At 35.2% G+C, this 17,889-nt stretch overlaps 2 protein-coding genes and 1 non-coding gene across 3 annotated transcripts in view; 2 read left to right on the forward strand and 1 right to left on the reverse strand.

Annotated features, from left to right (window-relative positions):
• The window catches only part of LOC128231967 (gamma-tubulin complex component 3 homolog), a 38,034-nt gene extending 31,400 nt beyond the window's left edge, over nt 1-6,634 (forward strand). The window contains exons 24-27 of the mRNA XM_052945268.1: nt 1,272-1,403; nt 3,603-3,743; nt 4,107-4,226; nt 4,931-6,634. Coding sequence (XP_052801228.1) covers nt 1,272-1,403; nt 3,603-3,743; nt 4,107-4,226; nt 4,931-5,086 — 549 coding nt within the window. The 3' untranslated portion in view covers nt 5,087-6,634. The remainder of the gene's footprint in view (nt 1-1,271; nt 1,404-3,602; nt 3,744-4,106; nt 4,227-4,930) is intronic.
• Nucleotides 6,635-6,712: 78 nt separating this feature from the next.
• Nucleotides 6,713-12,321, reverse strand: LOC128231968 (2'-deoxynucleoside 5'-phosphate N-hydrolase 1-like). Its single transcript, XM_052945270.1, has 5 exons — nt 12,183-12,321; nt 8,986-9,119; nt 8,432-8,497; nt 7,641-7,751; nt 6,713-7,278 (listed from the first exon to the last, which is right to left on the reverse strand). Exons 2-5 carry the CDS (start codon nt 9,116-9,118, stop codon nt 7,175-7,177), a joined length of 414 nt encoding a protein of 137 aa, XP_052801230.1. The 5' UTR covers nt 9,119; nt 12,183-12,321; the 3' UTR covers nt 6,713-7,174.
• Trnar-gcg (transfer RNA arginine (anticodon GCG)) lies at nt 11,863-11,939 on the forward strand. The gene has a single exon. It is a non-coding gene; the product is annotated as a tRNA-Arg (tRNA).
• Nucleotides 12,322-17,889: the final 5,568 nt, after the last annotated feature.

Below are 17,889 nucleotides of genomic sequence, written 5' to 3' on the forward strand. Positions count from 1 at the left end.
GAGGCGTAAGACCTTGACTGTGTTATAGCTGCGCATCAGGTGTTCCTAGACACTAATTACATAGTGTGGTCCAACATTATATTGTACATATTGTATTCCCAAGGCACTGGAGTGTTCCTGGCATGAACTACTGGGGAAGGTGCGGGAGGCGAAAGACTTGGACTGTGTTATAGCTGCTCATCAGGTGTTCCTAGACACTAATTACATAGTGTGGTCCAACATTATATTGTACATATTGTATTCCCAAGGCACTGGAGTGTTCCTGGCATGAACTACTGGGGAAGGTGCGGGAGGCGTAAGACCTTGACTGTGTTATAGCTGCGCATCAGGTGTTCCTAGACACTAATTACATAGTGTGGTCCAACATTATATTGTACATACTAGTATTGTATTCCCAAGGCACTGGAGTGTTCCTGGCATGAACTACTGGGGAAGGTGCGGGAGGCGTAAGACCTTGACTGTGTTATAGCTGCGCATCAGGTGTTCCTAGACACTAATTACATAGTGTGGTCCCACATTATATTGTACATACTAGTATTGTATTCCCAAGGCACTGGAGTGTTCCTGGCATGAACTACTGGGGAAGGTGCGGGAGGCGTAAGACCTTGACTGTGTTATTGCCGCGCATCAGGTGTCTAGACACTAATTACATAGTGTGGTCCAACATTATATTGTACATATTGTATTCCCAAGGCACTGGAGTGTTCCTGGCATGAACTACTGGGGAAGGTGCGGGAGGCGTAAGACCTTGACTGTGTTATAGCTGCGCATCAGGTGTTCCTAGATACTGATTACATAGTGTGGTCCAACATAATATTGTACATATTGTATTCCCAAGGCACTGGAGTGTTCCTGGCATGAACTACTGGGGAAGGTGCGGGAGGCGTAAGACCTTGACTGTGTTATAGCTGCGCATCAGGTGTCTAGACACTATTTACATAGTGTGGTCCAACATTATATTGTACATATTGTATTCCCAAGGCACTGGAGTGTTCCTGGCATGAACTACTGGGGAAGGTGCGGGAGGCGTAAGACCTTGACTGTGTTATTGCCGCTCATCAGGTGTTCCTAGACATTAATTACATAGTGTGGTCCAACATTATATTGTAAATATTGTATTCCCCAGGTACTGGAGTGTTCCTGGCATGAACTACTGGGGAAGGTGTGGGAGGCGAAAGACTTGGACTGTGTTATAGCCGCGCATCAGGTGTTCCTAGACATTAATTACATAGTGTGGTCCAACATTATATTGTAAATATTGTATTCCCCAGGTACTGGAGTGTTCCTGGCATGAACTACTGGGGAAGGTGCGGGAGGCGAAAGACTTGGACTGTGTTATAGCCGCGCATCAGGTGTTCCTAGACACTGTTATCACACGGTGTCTTCTGGATGAACAGTCAAGGGTGGGTAGATGTATTATTGAGTTCAGTAAAATGAATGGATTCCTGCATTAGGGCTAAATCATAAGCAGAGATCTATTGCTTTTTGCAAAGATTTTGATAAATTAAGAATAGTTAATAATTGTTTCACTTGCATGATAGTTTTTGAATAAGCACTAATAACGAGATTATGTGCTGACTGCCTCATCTTCAGATCAGAGATAAATAATAAATTATGAAACATTGTGCAAGAATTATTATGACCTTTCATATAGTTATACTAATTGTTTGATTCTCTTTTGCATGTTCTGACATTAATCTGTTTTCCATGTAAATTAGCATGATGATAGTAGGGGGAGAGTGACATATCAGGTCTCTGCTCACAATACAGTGTGGCTTACTGGTGGTGGGGCAGGGATACGGTGTGGCTTATTGGTGGTGGGGGGGGGGGGGGGGTATGATGTGGCTTACTGGTGGTGGGGCAGGGTTCAGGACATGAACATGAAGCTGGTGTTAGCTCTAAGGCCAGGCAAAATTGATTCAATGTTTAGCATAATCAGACAGGTTGGTTTTCAGCCTTCAAAAGGAACAAAATCATTCACCGAAGTCTGAATCAATCAACTAAATATGATTTTTTAGAGCTTAATCACTAAATCGGTAAGTTCATGAAATAAACATCTGAGTAAAGATATACAAAGAGAACTTTAATTTTGTATGGACTGCGATTATTTTGAAGTTGTATGATCGTTGCTTTTTGATTGTTTTATTTGTAAAATCAATAAAGATATTAAGGTTTGTTTTTTGTTGGATGCTAAAGCATAAAATCAATTTGACATGGTCTAACTTGTGCCACGCAATTGACAGAAAATGCTTTGTTGATAATCAGACATTAAGCTGATTGTAGAATGAAGTCCATCATAGTCTGTTGTGTGTTTTTTTTTTAAATGCATGAAGATTCATGTTTGTTTTAATGTACATGTTTATCCTATGACTGTTCAGGTTTAAAGTTTCTGTATGTTTAAGTATAATATCTAGTTTACAACCTAACTTTTTGTATCACTGTGAATGTTTCACCTAGATGCAAATGCCAGTAAGTAGTCCTAGTAACCAGTTTGCCTCGATCCTGCATAATTTGAAAGACCCAATTAACAACAGTTTCAAAAGGAGATAAAATCATCACTGTACACAATCATATCATACTTCAGGCCCCAATTTCTCGAAACTTCTTAAGCTTAACAGGCTTAAGTCGCTTATTTCAATTAGCCAAAATACATACTGAAAATGGATTTTGATAAATGAAAAATGTTTTTTTCTGATAATCATACAGATTTTTCCTAAATAATTTCTGAAAATTCTTTAATAAGTAAATAGAACACATTTTATAGAACAACAAAAATAGTGAGATTAGCTTGATCCTGTTATAAGGGACTTAAGAGGTTTCGAGAAATTGGAGCCAGGGGTTCTAAAGTTCAGGATTACCGCAATCCTGATTTCAGGATTGGGAGCTTTTAATTTCAGACATTTATACAATTGTATATATTATTTTTTTCCTTAGACATTTAAAACGAAAACAGTAGGACATTCTTTGAAATGAATATAAATGACTTTTGGAAATAATTTCAAGAAGTGTCCAAGCCCTTAACCCTGGTTTGGGCATGAATCCCTAGTGGAACAGGCACCCAGCTACTTTTCAGGATTGACCACCTGTTAGAACCCCTGATATTTGCATAACATGTGAACTGGTTTGAGCTGTTTGGTAATATTGATTGCTGTGCTGTTAACAATATTGCAAGAAAGAATAAGATTTGTCTTCTTTGTTTACTAACAAACCACTTCTAGGCCCATTCATGGTTAATAGTTGAAAACAAAGCATTGAATGAAAAATTAATGAAATACATGTGGTGGGCTACTGGTCATTCTATTTTAATCACATATCATTACATTTCAGTAGAAGACCATGAATTATTGTACATAGTGTATGGGTTAATGTACCAGTATAAAATTTTATGTACCAGTATTTCTGTTAAAGTTAGTTCTACAAAATTAATGTACCAGTATTTCGGTTAAAGTAGGTTCTACAAAGTTAACTAATGTACCAGTATTTCTAATATACTATCTATTTGAAGGGAATTTGTTTACAATGAAAATATCTCTACCAAACTTCTATGCTTCCTATAATATAATCTCTATATTTTCCTCAACATTTCCATCCCTCCTCTCCAGGGCATTCTGACCCAGCTGCGGACGATATTCGATCTGATAATCGACTTCCAGCAGGCCCAGGACGCCTTCTACGAGACAGCGCAACATGAGCTTCTGGCCCGCCAACATTATGCCAAGCTCCAGAGACAGAGAACTAGTGAGGTTAGATAATCAATGCCCAATCACACCAGAGCATTGTCATCTGTATGCATTGCTCTTGCTGTAGAACCTCGATGTACGCGTTGTCGTCATCAAACTTGGCCACAACTCAAAAACCATTCAATATATTCAAATGATATGACATGAATGTAGCACATAGCATTGTTTTTTTGTAATTTTTTAGTTGTGCCCTAAGTTGACTTTACAAAATACATTATAATATGTTGCAATTTGAGCCTAGATAAATAGTAAGGCTTGACCATTTTTGCATTAATTTTAAACACAAAATGTGTTTACCAGGCAATGAAATTTTAAATGATAGTAACTTTGAATATATTCATATACAAGATTATTTTCTGTTTTCAGGGTGACTGGGGCATTACTGAGGCAATGGAGGAAGAGGAGCGTGCTCGCCGGGTGGAGTTCCTCAAGACAGTGATACCCTCTACACGAGCCAAGATGGCCGTCCTGGCACAGTCATACCAGGTGCGTGTTCACAAAGTTGGTCCGGTAGCCAAACTTAAGATATATTGGTGAAATCAGAATGTCGAGTTATAATAAGGTTTTAAAACTGAAGTAGTAGCACATTTTTGCTTTTGTAATTTAAAATCTTGATGTTAACATAATCATTGTAGTTGGTTTTGGATTCATACAAAAACTTGTGATGACAACAATGTTGACCATAACTTAGAAACTGTTAAATTATTCACATGAACCTAAGTGCACCTCTTTGAAATAACAATAATATTGATAATACTAATAGAAGAAAGGCCAATCACTGTGGCTTACATAGTTGTTGAGTTATGCCCCTTGGTGAACTGAAAAATCAGTCGAGCTTTGGCATCTTTTTTCTGAAATCTACTGATTCTGTATGACACAATAACAAAATTTAATTCATTGAAGATAAAACACTGAGGTGCTTGAAAGCCTTGGCGTCGTTGTCGTTGGCATCATCATAGTGCAAACACTTGAACCTTTGCCATTACTTAAGACCGTTCAAGATATTCAAATAAAACGTGGTAGAGACTATACGCCCAGGTCTAGCAAGACCAAATCTGTAACTTGCATTTTTTATTATCGAGTAATGTTTGTCATTTCTGAAAAAAAATTGACGACTGTTCGGGTTCACTCTGCCAAGCTCTTATTTTATCTACTCAATGACCATCAAACTTTTAATCCATAATTTCCAGGACATGGTCCAGCAATTTCTGGTGATGGTGACAAGCCACCAGGACGTGAGTCTGCGCTTCCTGTCGTTCCGTCTAGACTTTAACGAGCATTATAAGGCGCGGGAGCCACAGCTGTACGGCACTCCCGGCAACATGCGTGCCAAAAGACTCACATAAAGATGATACCAGTAAAAATTATGAGATGCATGGATGTGATTTGTGGATCTTATAGTGCCAGGGACCATAAAAAATCATAGAAAAATGAAGAAATATTTATTTTTTTAATTGATATGAATAGTTAGGTGGTTGCTTTTGGTTTTTACTTTATTTTTTTTTAGTATTGACATTCAGTTTGCTTCAAGTTGTAAGTCAGAGAGATCCCTCAAGACGGCTTCTAAAAAGCCAGTTTTGCTTATGCAGCATGGTGGGGTAAAGTGCCGTCCCAACCCAACGCTAAAATAGTTTGAGCCCATCAGCCGCCAGATCAGTCACATTCCTGCCTTCAGTGTCAAACTTTTACAGAAATTAAACTTTGAGAAAATTCTTTGTCAAGATTCATGTATGATGAATTAATGGGAGGTTGACAATATTCAGGTGTTCTGTGTACAATTATTCGTGATGACCCCATATCATTTTGGTATCATTTGAAAGGGGCTGATGTGTGTAGAAACAATAATACCTAAAAGATATTACAAACAAGCGTTTTGACCCTTGAAAGATGGTGAAATATGCCTTAAAATGTACGATTTCAGTTTCTTTTAAGAAACATAACACGTTTTGAAAAAACTATCTTTAGGATATTTTCTATTATTCTAGATATTAGTAGTGTCAGCATTTCCCTTTTAAATGACACCAAAATTGTATGGATCCAAATTTAGAAGTATTGCATATGTTTCGAAGAAATGATGAGGTTTTTGGATTATCGGATGCCTGTGTATTTACATAAGCGTTGTTGACTGATAGATACTAGTTCTATATTATTATAAACATCTGATTGTGTAAATCTCTATTCCCATATACTGGTTTAAAAAAATGAAAATCGAACCATATGCGTTCAGCCCTTCCATCACTATCCTGAGTTTTCAGTTTTCAGAATTTGTCCTCATTACTTAACACACATCTTGATCATTTCATGCTTATTATTTAAGATCTGAACCATGTTATATTTCATTTATGTTAATATTTCTCATGACAGTCCATTGTTTTCACCTATTCCTGCATCATGTACAAACCCATCAATATGACAGGACTTGTTATATAGTATTGCATGATATAATATGTATATATTTAAGATTGCCTTTGAATGTTTAATATTGAATATTTGTTATTGAACAAAGTACATGTATGTACAAGATTGTATATGTATATATGTATGTCTAAGATTGTACATGTATGTTTAAAATCGTGCATGTATGTCTAAGATTGTACATGTATGTTTAAGATCGTACATGTATGTCTAAGATTGTACATGTAAGTCTAAGATCGTGCATGTATGTCTAAGATTATACATGTATGTTTAAAATTGTGCATGTAAGTCTAAGATTGTACATGTATGTCTAAGATTATACATGTATGTCTAAGATTGTACATGTATGTTTAAAATTGTGCATGTAAGTCTAAGATTGTACATGTATGTCTAAGATTATACATGTATGTGAGATGTGCTTACTTTGAAGTTGTTTCATTAGATTTTGGATTTTGGAAATAAAAAATATTTATACCAACTTTCACACTTTCTTATTCCAACTTTTGTCTTGTATATTTAAAACATAACAAGAGAAACTCAAATTAACAAAAAAAAAAAAAATTCTGATTTTTTAATACACAATGTGATTTAAGAATCTCAAAATAGCATGGGTAAAAAGTAATATGCTGTCAATAATATGTAGGGCAAGTTATACCTCCAGCTGCACAGCAACATTTTTCAACGATTGTTTAAATCTGATTTAGCCTTCAAAGCCATGCAACAGTGATAAGTCTCGGGAATGATGTCTATGGCACTAAAAACACAATTGAAATGATGCAGAACCATCCTGGTATGATTTTTCATAACTGTTCAACCAATGGAGAGATTTACTAGTCGAATGATAGCCTTGGACACACAAATGCCTGTTGGTTTTGATTTCAATATATTCTTTGTTAAAAAAAATAGGTAAATATCAGAGCAGTCATAATAAGATTATAGCGTCACATGAATTCAAAATTGGGCTATAAACAATGAACACAATTTGGTGGTATATCTTCAAATCAATCTCCATCTTCAAATTATTTGAAAAAGTCGGAGAAAATCTGGGCGGCCTGCTCTTCCTGGTAATTCTTCACAATAAATGATGAACCATTGTCTGCTCCTGCTATCATGGCCGACAGACCTGAAAGGCGGTCAAGGATATACATTTCAAATACAAGGGAAACTTGACAACAAAACATCTTAATTACTGTTTTTTTTATCTCACAGAGCCCACAAAACCTGCCCACCAACTGGCCAAGTTTGGTTTAATTTGAGTGGGTCTGGTAATTAAATAAAAGCTCTTGCCCTGACTTTCAATGATTGATCATAGTTGTCCGTTTAGATTAGATTATCGATTGAGAAATTTGTCCGATTTTCATGATTGTGTACCAAGTTTCAGGACTATTGATATGAAAGCTTGGAATGTCGCTAGATTTGAATACAGCCGTACACATGATATTCCAACTGAACATTGATTAATATATGCATATAATAAAAGCTCACGTTTATCAGGAGCAGGTCTAAATAGACACAGAATCCTTTTGCCCATATCGATAGCTCGTCCAATTTCATACCCGACTCCAAGGGACGGCTGGGTCACCTCGGCAACAACCACTGGAAAAGTATTTCATTACTGCTTTATTGCTATACATAGATGAAAACTCAATAAGAAAAAGCATATCATAGCAAACTGTTTGGAATTGAGAATTGTATTTTTTTCTGATTCTGCATAGCCACATGTGTTTGTATCAAGTTTGAAATTACTGAAAATTGGGCCAATGTTTACTAACATCTTGAGTTTAAGTTTGACTCTCAGACTCAAGAAAATGCTATTACAGGAGTGAAGATGGTAAAAAATAATCTGTTCTACCATCAGGCATACATCTTTTGTCATTTTTTTCAAAATTAAATGCCAGACCCAGGTTTTGGGAGTTGTCTTTAACAGTTACAGAGAAACTTGGGACAATTTGAGGGTTGCGCAGGGGCACGGCCGGCCCTCACCCCCATAAAAATGTCCAAGTTTACTTTTATTTCGGTATAGAAAAACAAAAGTAATAAAATATGCCGAAAAGCACCTTTTTGGACAAGAAATTATTAAAATTGTCCAACATCCCTGCCTTCACTTTAAGCACAATAAATTTTCGTTCTGAGGGAGGGGTGCAAGTCCAAAGCTTACACTCCTAGGTTACACCTCTCAAACTACAAATCCTGGAGCCAACCTTGATTCTTTTATTCTGTACACAAAACATGTGGATTTTTTATTTTGATCATTTAAGTCAAAGCTGAAAGTATACCATCACACTGTTTCAGCCAATCCACATCTCTGTCATGAATAAACTTGTCTGTATTGTTCTTTTCACCTAAAAAAAAGTACAAGAAAACAGTTACTATCTATTCATCAAAATGAAATACAAAAACACTGATCTATCCATCGCTTGAACATTAAATGATGAGGGAAACATTTACATACCAAAGTGACAAATGTTTCAACCAATATTGAAGATAACAATCATATATCTATGTTCGTTAGTACTGTTCAGCATTGTTTTAAGGAGAACTCTGGACTCGAGAATATGGTACCTGGTAGGCAGACACTCAAATTTTGGTATTATTTGGTTTGCATACTTTGTAATCACAAAACTGTTAAATATAACCTGTCATGCATGATTTGGAAAGAAAATGAAGAAATATTTATTATGCATGGTGGTTGAAAGGAGGTTACACCCTCAAAAAGTCCCTGACTGAACACAGATACATGTTTTGTGTAAAATTAAGCCTCAGATAGCTAGATGAATGGCTTATTTTTACCAATATTATTATATTTAATTATTTTTAAAAATGTACAAACCGTTCTCCAGGCCCTTAGCCCCAACATGTTCAGTAAGCACTTCTCCATAGGTTTTCAGCTGCGTAATAAGTCGCAAATAGAGGTCAGCATCTTGTCTTCCTGCCCGAATACTCCCACAGAAGTAGATCTTCATCCTGATTATAAAAGAATATACACATATATATGCATTTACATAGGTAATGGCCTACAGCCAGGAGCAGGCTTGTACCATGTTGAAGAGATTTATTTGTTTTTGTCTGAAAAATTTAATCCCAGATCAGAACAGATACACGGAAATGTAGACTGATCTAAACCATGCTAGTGTTGGGAATCGGTTGCAATTTTACTATCGATGATCGGTTCCACTCAAGTAACCGATCATCGATAGTATAATCGGTTTTTAAAATACTAGATAGTACCTGAGTTGTAGTTTTATTCATGTACAGTATCAAACTCTTAATTATTATATGCATATACCTTTATGTCTATGATTGAAGTTATTAAGTGTTGTTGTATAAAAAATATTTCATTTTCTTGCTCATTGTGGCTTTCATCAGCCATTTTGTTAAGTATAACATCTGAACACTTACTAATATATATATTATTTTTTTTCGATAATCGATTTTAATTAAATACTATCGATTGTCGCCGATTATAATCGATCATCGGAACATCACTAAACCATGCAATTAGTTGTTCGCAGATAATTTACAACTTACACCCATGTTTTACCTAAAACAACTGGCGCTATTCTTTCAATAACTAGTGAATGCAGTAACTATTACTTTTTTAACATATAGTGGCATCACCACATGCCATTGGACTGTGAACATTACCGCTTGACTAGATAAATTTTATGTATAAAATACAGTATACTTATGCTAAGACATCTATAGTTGACCCTGGTCCTGATGTTTATTTGATAAAAAGGTAAAATAGTAACTGCATAGTTCTGTTGTAACCGAAATAATGAAAGTTCAGGGATTTTTTTCCCATTTTGACATTTGTTATGTATCCCTGTTTCAAGTCTGACAAGCACTAAAATCGTCAAAAGTCTCTATGACATTTAAGTGAACATAATTTATATGTCATGGTTCTATAAGACAATATTATTATAATAAAAACATGTCATCACACGGCTTGTTTTAAAGTATTTGTCTTCCAGTATATTGCCAGAAAGTATAGATGATAGACCTTTCCTAGTCCATATAAACAGACGCTTCTGAGTCTTTGATGATTTTTGTTTTCGCAACCCTACATAATGAATGATAAAAAAGTTTCCTTAACGCGCAAAATGATGCAGACTTCTCTCTTTCTGAAATTAAACCGGGTATCAGTTACACTGGTAGGATCATGCAAAGGGGCAGGGTGCTTAGCTATGCCACTCCCAATGGTTGTCCCACCCATATCAATTGACAAAAACGGATAAATATTTCCTCACCTATATATATGTTGTTGGGGGTACTGTAGTACTATATCACAAGAACTTACTATTGTTCTGTAATATTTACCTGCCATCATAATTTATAAGCCTGGGAATATTTTTGGTTATTGATAGAGGGGCATGGCCACAGGTGAATTTTTTTCCACACTCGATGTCAGTTTTTCGGTTCCTTGTTCGAGTTTCATAGTTTGTTTTATTTGCTTGGCTGGATGTCATTTTTGCGGTACCAGGTAAGAATTTCACACCATATTTTATAATAATGAGCTCGACATTGGCAAAAGGTGCTTACTGATTAGATTTGCTTAAATGGTATCATAATTATAATCAAATTAAACTAGCCTAACAGTTTGAACAAACATACCATCATTTTAATTTCTATCTTTAGTTGGCATAAGTACAATACATCAAAATTACTTCATTACAAGTATAAATCTGCATTTTGAGAAGGCTTCATTCACATTAAATCAGCATCCCCAGATGAATTTCAGCCTTAGGAACTCAGGGAAAAAAGAGAAAACATACTGTAAAAGCTACATCAAAAGTATGGGGCCAAAATGGCTGTTGAGGGTGGACGTGAATCTAAAAAGCAAAATGCAGACAACATCAACATTCTGCAGCATACGCCAATGTGTACATGTACCAGTAATCCACCAGTCAATTGAAACCAAAGCACCCCCCCTGCAGAGCATGAACTGCTGGTAAAATCCCTGCCAAATGCCCTCGACTCCAGGGACCCTAGGTAAGGCCCATTCCCCGCTACAAAGCGACATTTTAGTCGAATTAAGCTGGCGTGTAAGCATTAAGCACCAGTGAATTCTAACCAGGCCCCCAAGGTCCGGGGAATAGTGGGGACTTTGACTTTTGGTCTAGTCAAGCCAGGGTAAAATCCCCCCCGTGCGGGAACGAACTACTGGTTAAATCCCCGCAAAATGCCCTCGACTCCAGGGACACTAGGTAAAGGCCCATTCCCCGCTATTTTTGATGTAAAGACAAAACCTACGCATTCACCCAGCACTGCGGGGCCACCTGGAAGGTAAAAAAACACAGCCCATTTCCCTGGCAATCCCCAGTTTACCCCCGGACATGAGAGTGCCGTGGTTACAATCGACTTGAGTATAACACTGAGTAATGTGGCGAACATAACGATGTGGGTACGCGAACTAAGTCAAATTAAAGTAAGGTAACATATAATGTGTTCGGTGAAGTTCTCTAAGTAACTCGTTTAGGATATAACGAAGTTAAGTAATTTAACAAATAAAAGTATCAAAGATAAATACACATTCGGTTAGCATTCCCGCTTGGCTCGATATTCACGAGGCTTGTATTTTGGCCGGTCCCTAAAATATCGAGCCAACGGGTTTCGACTGTATATCAAAATACAAATGCCATCTAGGGATATCTTAATGCATTGACCCAAGTATTTATATGAAAACCACAGGGACTGGTTGCACTTATGTCCGCCCGGTTAGCTCAGTCGGTAGAGCGTTGGACTGCGAATCGGACAACCCGGGTTCGATTCCCGGGCGGACCAAGTCACTTCTGTTGTGATTGGTTATGAAATCCTTTCTACGACCATTCACACTGTACCACTGCCCCTGGCATGTACAGAAGTTGTCAGTTCCTTGCAGAGGTGAAGGCACCTAGTACTGGTTAACCGCTCAGGATATGTGTGCGGTGGTTGAACTGTCACTCTGGGACCCTTCAATGTGCTCACGCCGGGACCCGGAGTATAAACTACTAACACCACCACCACTGGTTGCACAATCAATTCTACCTTTTTTGTTGTGTTTGTGTCGTTTTACTTTCGATTTGTTCGTTATCGTCGATGCTATTGTCTATCTCAGATTATTATACGACCTCTTATTGGGCATCACAATTATTAATATACTGTAAAGTAATGTAAAGTAGCTCGACTACCGTAAATTGGTCGTTTTAGGTGATACAACAGGTCGGCCCAGTTGTCTATCCTAAATTATGATCGGACCTGCTTGAGGCCATCAGAATTATTAATGTCGTTCATCTTTGTCGTGAATTTTTTTTTTTTACTTTTATGTTATAAAAGGAATGGCAATATTACTATATTATAGTATATTCCATACTTTTTTAGGAGTCTATCATGAACTATTTTAATGCATAAATACGTTGAAACTGTTGTCTATCACAGATTATTTAGCTTGACGAAATAGGCTATTGAGCAAACAGATTTTAGGCTTAAAAGTATCACGTTTATGAAACTGTTGTCCGCATCTCAATAATGTGTACCTTTTAATACGAAGTTGTTAGTGTCTATCAAAGAAATATTTTAATTGATATTTATGTATGTCATACAAAAATAACCCTATCATATACCATTTCTTTTATGGACATTTGAAGGTACATATTAACAAAATCAATTGATATATTTTAAAAGTGTAAGTGAGAAAGAAATAGAATTGGCTTCAATTGCCAATCAATAATTTCTGCTCACAGTCTGCAGTCTATCACAGATCAATGAGCAATTGCAATGACCAACAGTTAACACAAACGCTTCCGTGGGAGGGGGGATGGCACACCCGGCACATGCCCCATCACTAAGGTCTTCAAAGTTTGCATTCTATCTCAAAGGAGTGGAAATTAATAAACTACACCTTTCAAATGCCATCATGTGCAGGTGATGTGAACTCATTAAAACAACAAATTCAAACAGCGCAACCTCCTTTAATTATGTCCTCTTGATGTTTCTTCATCCGTTATATACAACAGTTTCCACGTCTTCCAACAATTTCCAATACTGGTGAAAATGTATCCATCATCCGTGTGATATTTGTTGAAAACAAGAAAAGCATACATGCCATAAAACTGAGAAAAAAGTTATTTTCTCCAGTCTTGTAGCAGAACGCAATCCTTGAACATGTGCAAGATATGTCATGAAGTCAATATCACCACTACTTGAAGGCCACCGATGTGTTATGTTCACTTGTATGTCTTTCTGATGTCTTCACAAATTGCTTACGTCTAGCGGACCCTTGGGGGGAGGGGTACGCCCCTTAGGTATGTCCTCTCTTGGGGAGCGGAGTACGCCCCTTAGGTATGCCCTTTCTTGGGGAGCGGAGTACGCCCCTTAGGTATGCCCTTTCTTGGGGAGCGGAGTACGCCCCTTAGGTATGCCCTCTCTAACGTCTATTCCTGAACTCTCCCCTGCTTTTAAGATAAACTTTCATAACCAGTATCACTTATTACCTTATTATTATAATAAAATTCATTAAACTTATCTTGAAGCCATATGATGGCAGATAAACAATGGTTAAAGTTAAATGAACAGTAATGTTCATTTCTATTTTTTTTTATTGATAAGATTAATCCCAGTATGAAAGATTCATTTTATATTAGAAAATAAATAAAATATATATGTTTAGGAAAGACAATTAAGAAAACCATGTTTTATGATAGACAATATTTTTTTATGTAAATGATAAATAAGAAAAAATATTCTTATTGTCTATCATGAAATATATATTTCTTATTGTCTATCATGAAAAATATTTCTTACTGTCTATCAAGAATTGTTTTTATTATTGCCTATCATGAAATATCTTTCTAACTGTCTATCATAAATATTATCATATTTTATGATAGACAATAAGATTTTTTTTTTTAAATATTTCTTATTGTCTATCATGAAAAATATTTCTTACGGTCTATCATGAATTATTTTTATTATTGTCTATCATGAAATATTTTTCTGTCTATCATAAATTTTAATACATATGTTTAAATTAAATATTTCTTATTGTCTATCATGAATTTTTTTCTTACTGTCTATCAGGAATTATTTTCATTATTATCTATCATGAAATATTTTTCTTACTGTCTATCATAAATTTTAATAAATATATTTTATGATAGACAATACGAAAACAAATTATACATAATTACAGTAAAGCAAAAACCATGATTGACTGTAAGAAACTTACTACTTGTGTTTTCATGTAATTATAGGACAAATAAGAAAAATATAAATAATTCTTATTGTCTATCATAAATTTAAAAAACAACAACATATTTTACGATAGATAATAAGAAAAAATCTCGATAAACAGCTAAAGTTCAACATTTCAAGAATAATATTTTACGATAGACAAGAGGAACTGCGTTGATCATGAATGATAGATAATATGACAAATAAGACCACTTTTTTATGCTTCAACTATAAAATTTTCATAATTTGTTTTCAAGATAGACACCAAAAATGTGTTTCTCCTTTGTTGACTTTCGTCTATAAACTCGAAGTTAGAGCAATATTAAAACCATTACCAAGATTTCCAAATCCTTTAGGCGAAGACCATGACAAAAAACGAGTTGTCGTTTCAATTTCATGTGTTCGAATCGCATCCAGTCCAGAGCCTCCAATAAACGTTTTTGCATGGTCGCCGCCATGTTGTATCACCTAAAACGACCAATTTACGGTAGTCGAGCTACTTTACATTACTTTACAGTATATTAATAATTGTGATGCCCAATAAGAGGTCGTATAATAATCTGAGATAGACAATAGCATCGACGGATACAACATGGCGGCGACCATGCAAAAACGTTTATTGGAGGCTCTGGACTGGATGCGATTCGAACACATGAAATTGAAACGACAACTCGTTTTTTGTCATGGTCTTCGCCTAAAGGATTTGGAAATCTTGGTAATGGTTTTAATATTGCTCTAACTTCGAGTTTATAGACGAAAGTCAACAAAGGAGAAACACATTTTTGGTGTCTATCTTGAAAACAAATTATGAAAATTTTATAGTTGAAGCATAAAAAAGTGGTCTTATTTGTCATATTATCTATCATTCATGATCAACGCAGTTCCTCTTGTCTATCGTAAAATATTATTCTTGAAATGTTGAACTTTAGCTGTTTATCGAGATTTTTTCTTATTATCTATCGTAAAATATGTTGTTGTTTTTTAAATTTATGATAGACAATAAGAATTATTTATATTTTTCTTATTTGTCCTATAATTACATGAAAACACAAGTAGTAAGTTTCTTACAGTCAATCATGGTTTTTGCTTTACTGTAATTATGTATAATTTGTTTTCGTATTGTCTATCATAAAATATATTTATTAAAATTTATGATAGACAGTAAGAAAAATATTTCATGATAGATAATAATGAAAATAATTCCTGATAGACAGTAAGAAAAAAATTCATGATAGACAATAAGAAATATTTAATTTAAACATATGTATTAAAATTTATGATAGACAGAAAAATATTTCATGATAGACAATAATAAAAATAATTCATGATAGACCGTAAGAAATATTTTTCATGATAGACAATAAGAAATATTTAAAAAAAAAAATCTTATTGTCTATCATAAAATATGATAATATTTATGATAGACAGTTAGAAAGATATTTCATGATAGGCAATAATAAAAACAATTCTTGATAGACAGTAAGAAATATTTTTCATGATAGACAATAAGAAATATATATTTCATGATAGACAATAAGAATATTTTTTCTTATTTATCATTTACATAAAAAAATATTGTCTATCATAAAACATGGTTTTCTTAATTGTCTTTCCTAAACATATATATTTTATTTATTTTCTAATATAAAATGAATCTTTCATACTGGGATTAATCTTATCAATAAAAAAAAATAGAAATGAACATTACTGTTCATTTAACTTTAACCATTGTTTATCTGCCATCATATGGCTTCAAGATAAGTTTAATGAATTTTATTATAATAATAAGGTAATAAGTGATACTGGTTATGAAAGTTTATCTTAAAAGCAGGGGAGAGTTCAGGAATAGACGTTAGAGAGGGCATACCTAAGGGGCGTACTCCGCTCCCCAAGAAAGGGCATACCTAAGGGGCGTACTCCGCTCCCCAAGAAAGGGCATACCTAAGGGGCGTACTCCGCTCCCCAAGAGAGGACATACCTAAGGGGCGTACCCCTCCCCCCAAGGGTCCGCTAGACGTAAGCAATTTGTGAAGACATCAGAAAGACATACAAGTGAACATAACACATCGGTGGCCTTCAAGTAGTGGTGATATTGACTTCATGACATATCTTGCACATGTTCAAGGATTGCGTTCTGCTACAAGACTGGAGAAAATAACTTTTTTCTCAGTTTTATGGCATGTATGCTTTTCTTGTTTTCAACAAATATCACACGGATGATGGATACATTTTCACCAGTATTGGAAATTGTTGGAAGACGTGGAAACTGTTGTATATAACGGATGAAGAAACATCAAGAGGACATAATTAAAGGAGGTTGCGCTGTTTGAATTTGTTGTTTTAATGAGTTCACATCGCCTGCACATGATGGCATTTGAAAGGTGTAGTTTATTAATTTCCACTCCTTTGAGATAGAATGCAAACTTTGAAGACCTTAGTGATGGGGCATGTGCCGGGTGTGCCATCCCCCCTCCCACGGAAGCGTTTGTGTTAACTGTTGGTCATTGCAATTGCTCATTGATCTGTGATAGACTGCAGACTGTGAGCAGAAATTATTGATTGGCAATTGAAGCCAATTCTATTTCTTTCTCACTTACACTTTTAAAATATATCAATTGATTTTGTTAATATGTACCTTCAAATGTCCATAAAAGAAATGGTATATGATAGGGTTATTTTTGTATGACATACATAAATATCAATTAAAATATTTCTTTGATAGACACTAACAACTTCGTATTAAAAGGTACACATTATTGAGATGCGGACAACAGTTTCATAAACGTGATACTTTTAAGCCTAAAATCTGTTTGCTCAATAGCCTATTTCGTCAAGCTAAATAATCTGTGATAGACAACAGTTTCAACGTATTTATGCATTAAAATAGTTCATGATAGACTCCTAAAAAAGTATGGAATATACTATAATATAGTAATATTGCCATTCCTTTTATAACATAAAAGTAAAAAAAAAAAATTCACGACAAAGATGAACGACATTAATAATTCTGATGGCCTCAAGCAGGTCCGATCATAATTTAGGATAGACAACTGGGCCGACCGTTTGTTACGCTCTACAACATGCTGTTTCCGGTTTAAGGTTAAAGGACACGAATATATTTAAAATGTCTACGCAGTGACCTCCCCTTACATTCAATATTTGAATATTATTGACAAAGTCGATTTGAAAATATTGAATTCAGGAACGATTTAATATTCAATTTTGTCTTTTAAGTGGACACCTTTCACTCCCTTGCATTTTTATATTTGACCACTTGCAAAGTATTGAAGTATTGACAAGAGTTTTTACAAAGGGCTCAAGTCACCACAGTCATTTTGAGAGTCATCATCATGTACAATGTGTTTTAACAAAAAATGTGAACGTTGGGACATACACATAGAGAGAGAAGGGCAACATAATAGTTTTTTATATGATGGCATAATTTAAAACTTTAGACCCATATACAGTATACAATTGTAAAAGAACTCGAAAATTGCATTTCTCATTAGTTATTTTTTTAAAC

Source organism: Mya arenaria, chromosome 4 (assembly GCF_026914265.1).
Source record: "Mya arenaria isolate MELC-2E11 chromosome 4, ASM2691426v1".
NCBI classification, from domain to species: Eukaryota; Metazoa; Mollusca; class Bivalvia; order Myida; family Myidae; genus Mya; species Mya arenaria.

Excerpts from the sequence above, each read along its gene's own strand:
- LOC128231968 (XM_052945270.1), bottom strand. The coding sequence starts at position 9,118 with ATGAAGATCTACTTCTGTGGGAGTATTCGGGCAGGAAGACAAGATGCT. Across the intron at positions 7,752-8,431 it reads TTGGCTGAAACAGTGTGATG|TGGTTGTTGCCGAGGTGACC; the intron begins GTATACTTTCAG and ends ATACTTTTCCAG. Across the intron at positions 7,279-7,640 it reads TAGACCTGCTCCTGATAAAC|GTCTGTCGGCCATGATAGCA; the intron begins GTGAGCTTTTAT and ends ACCGCCTTTCAG.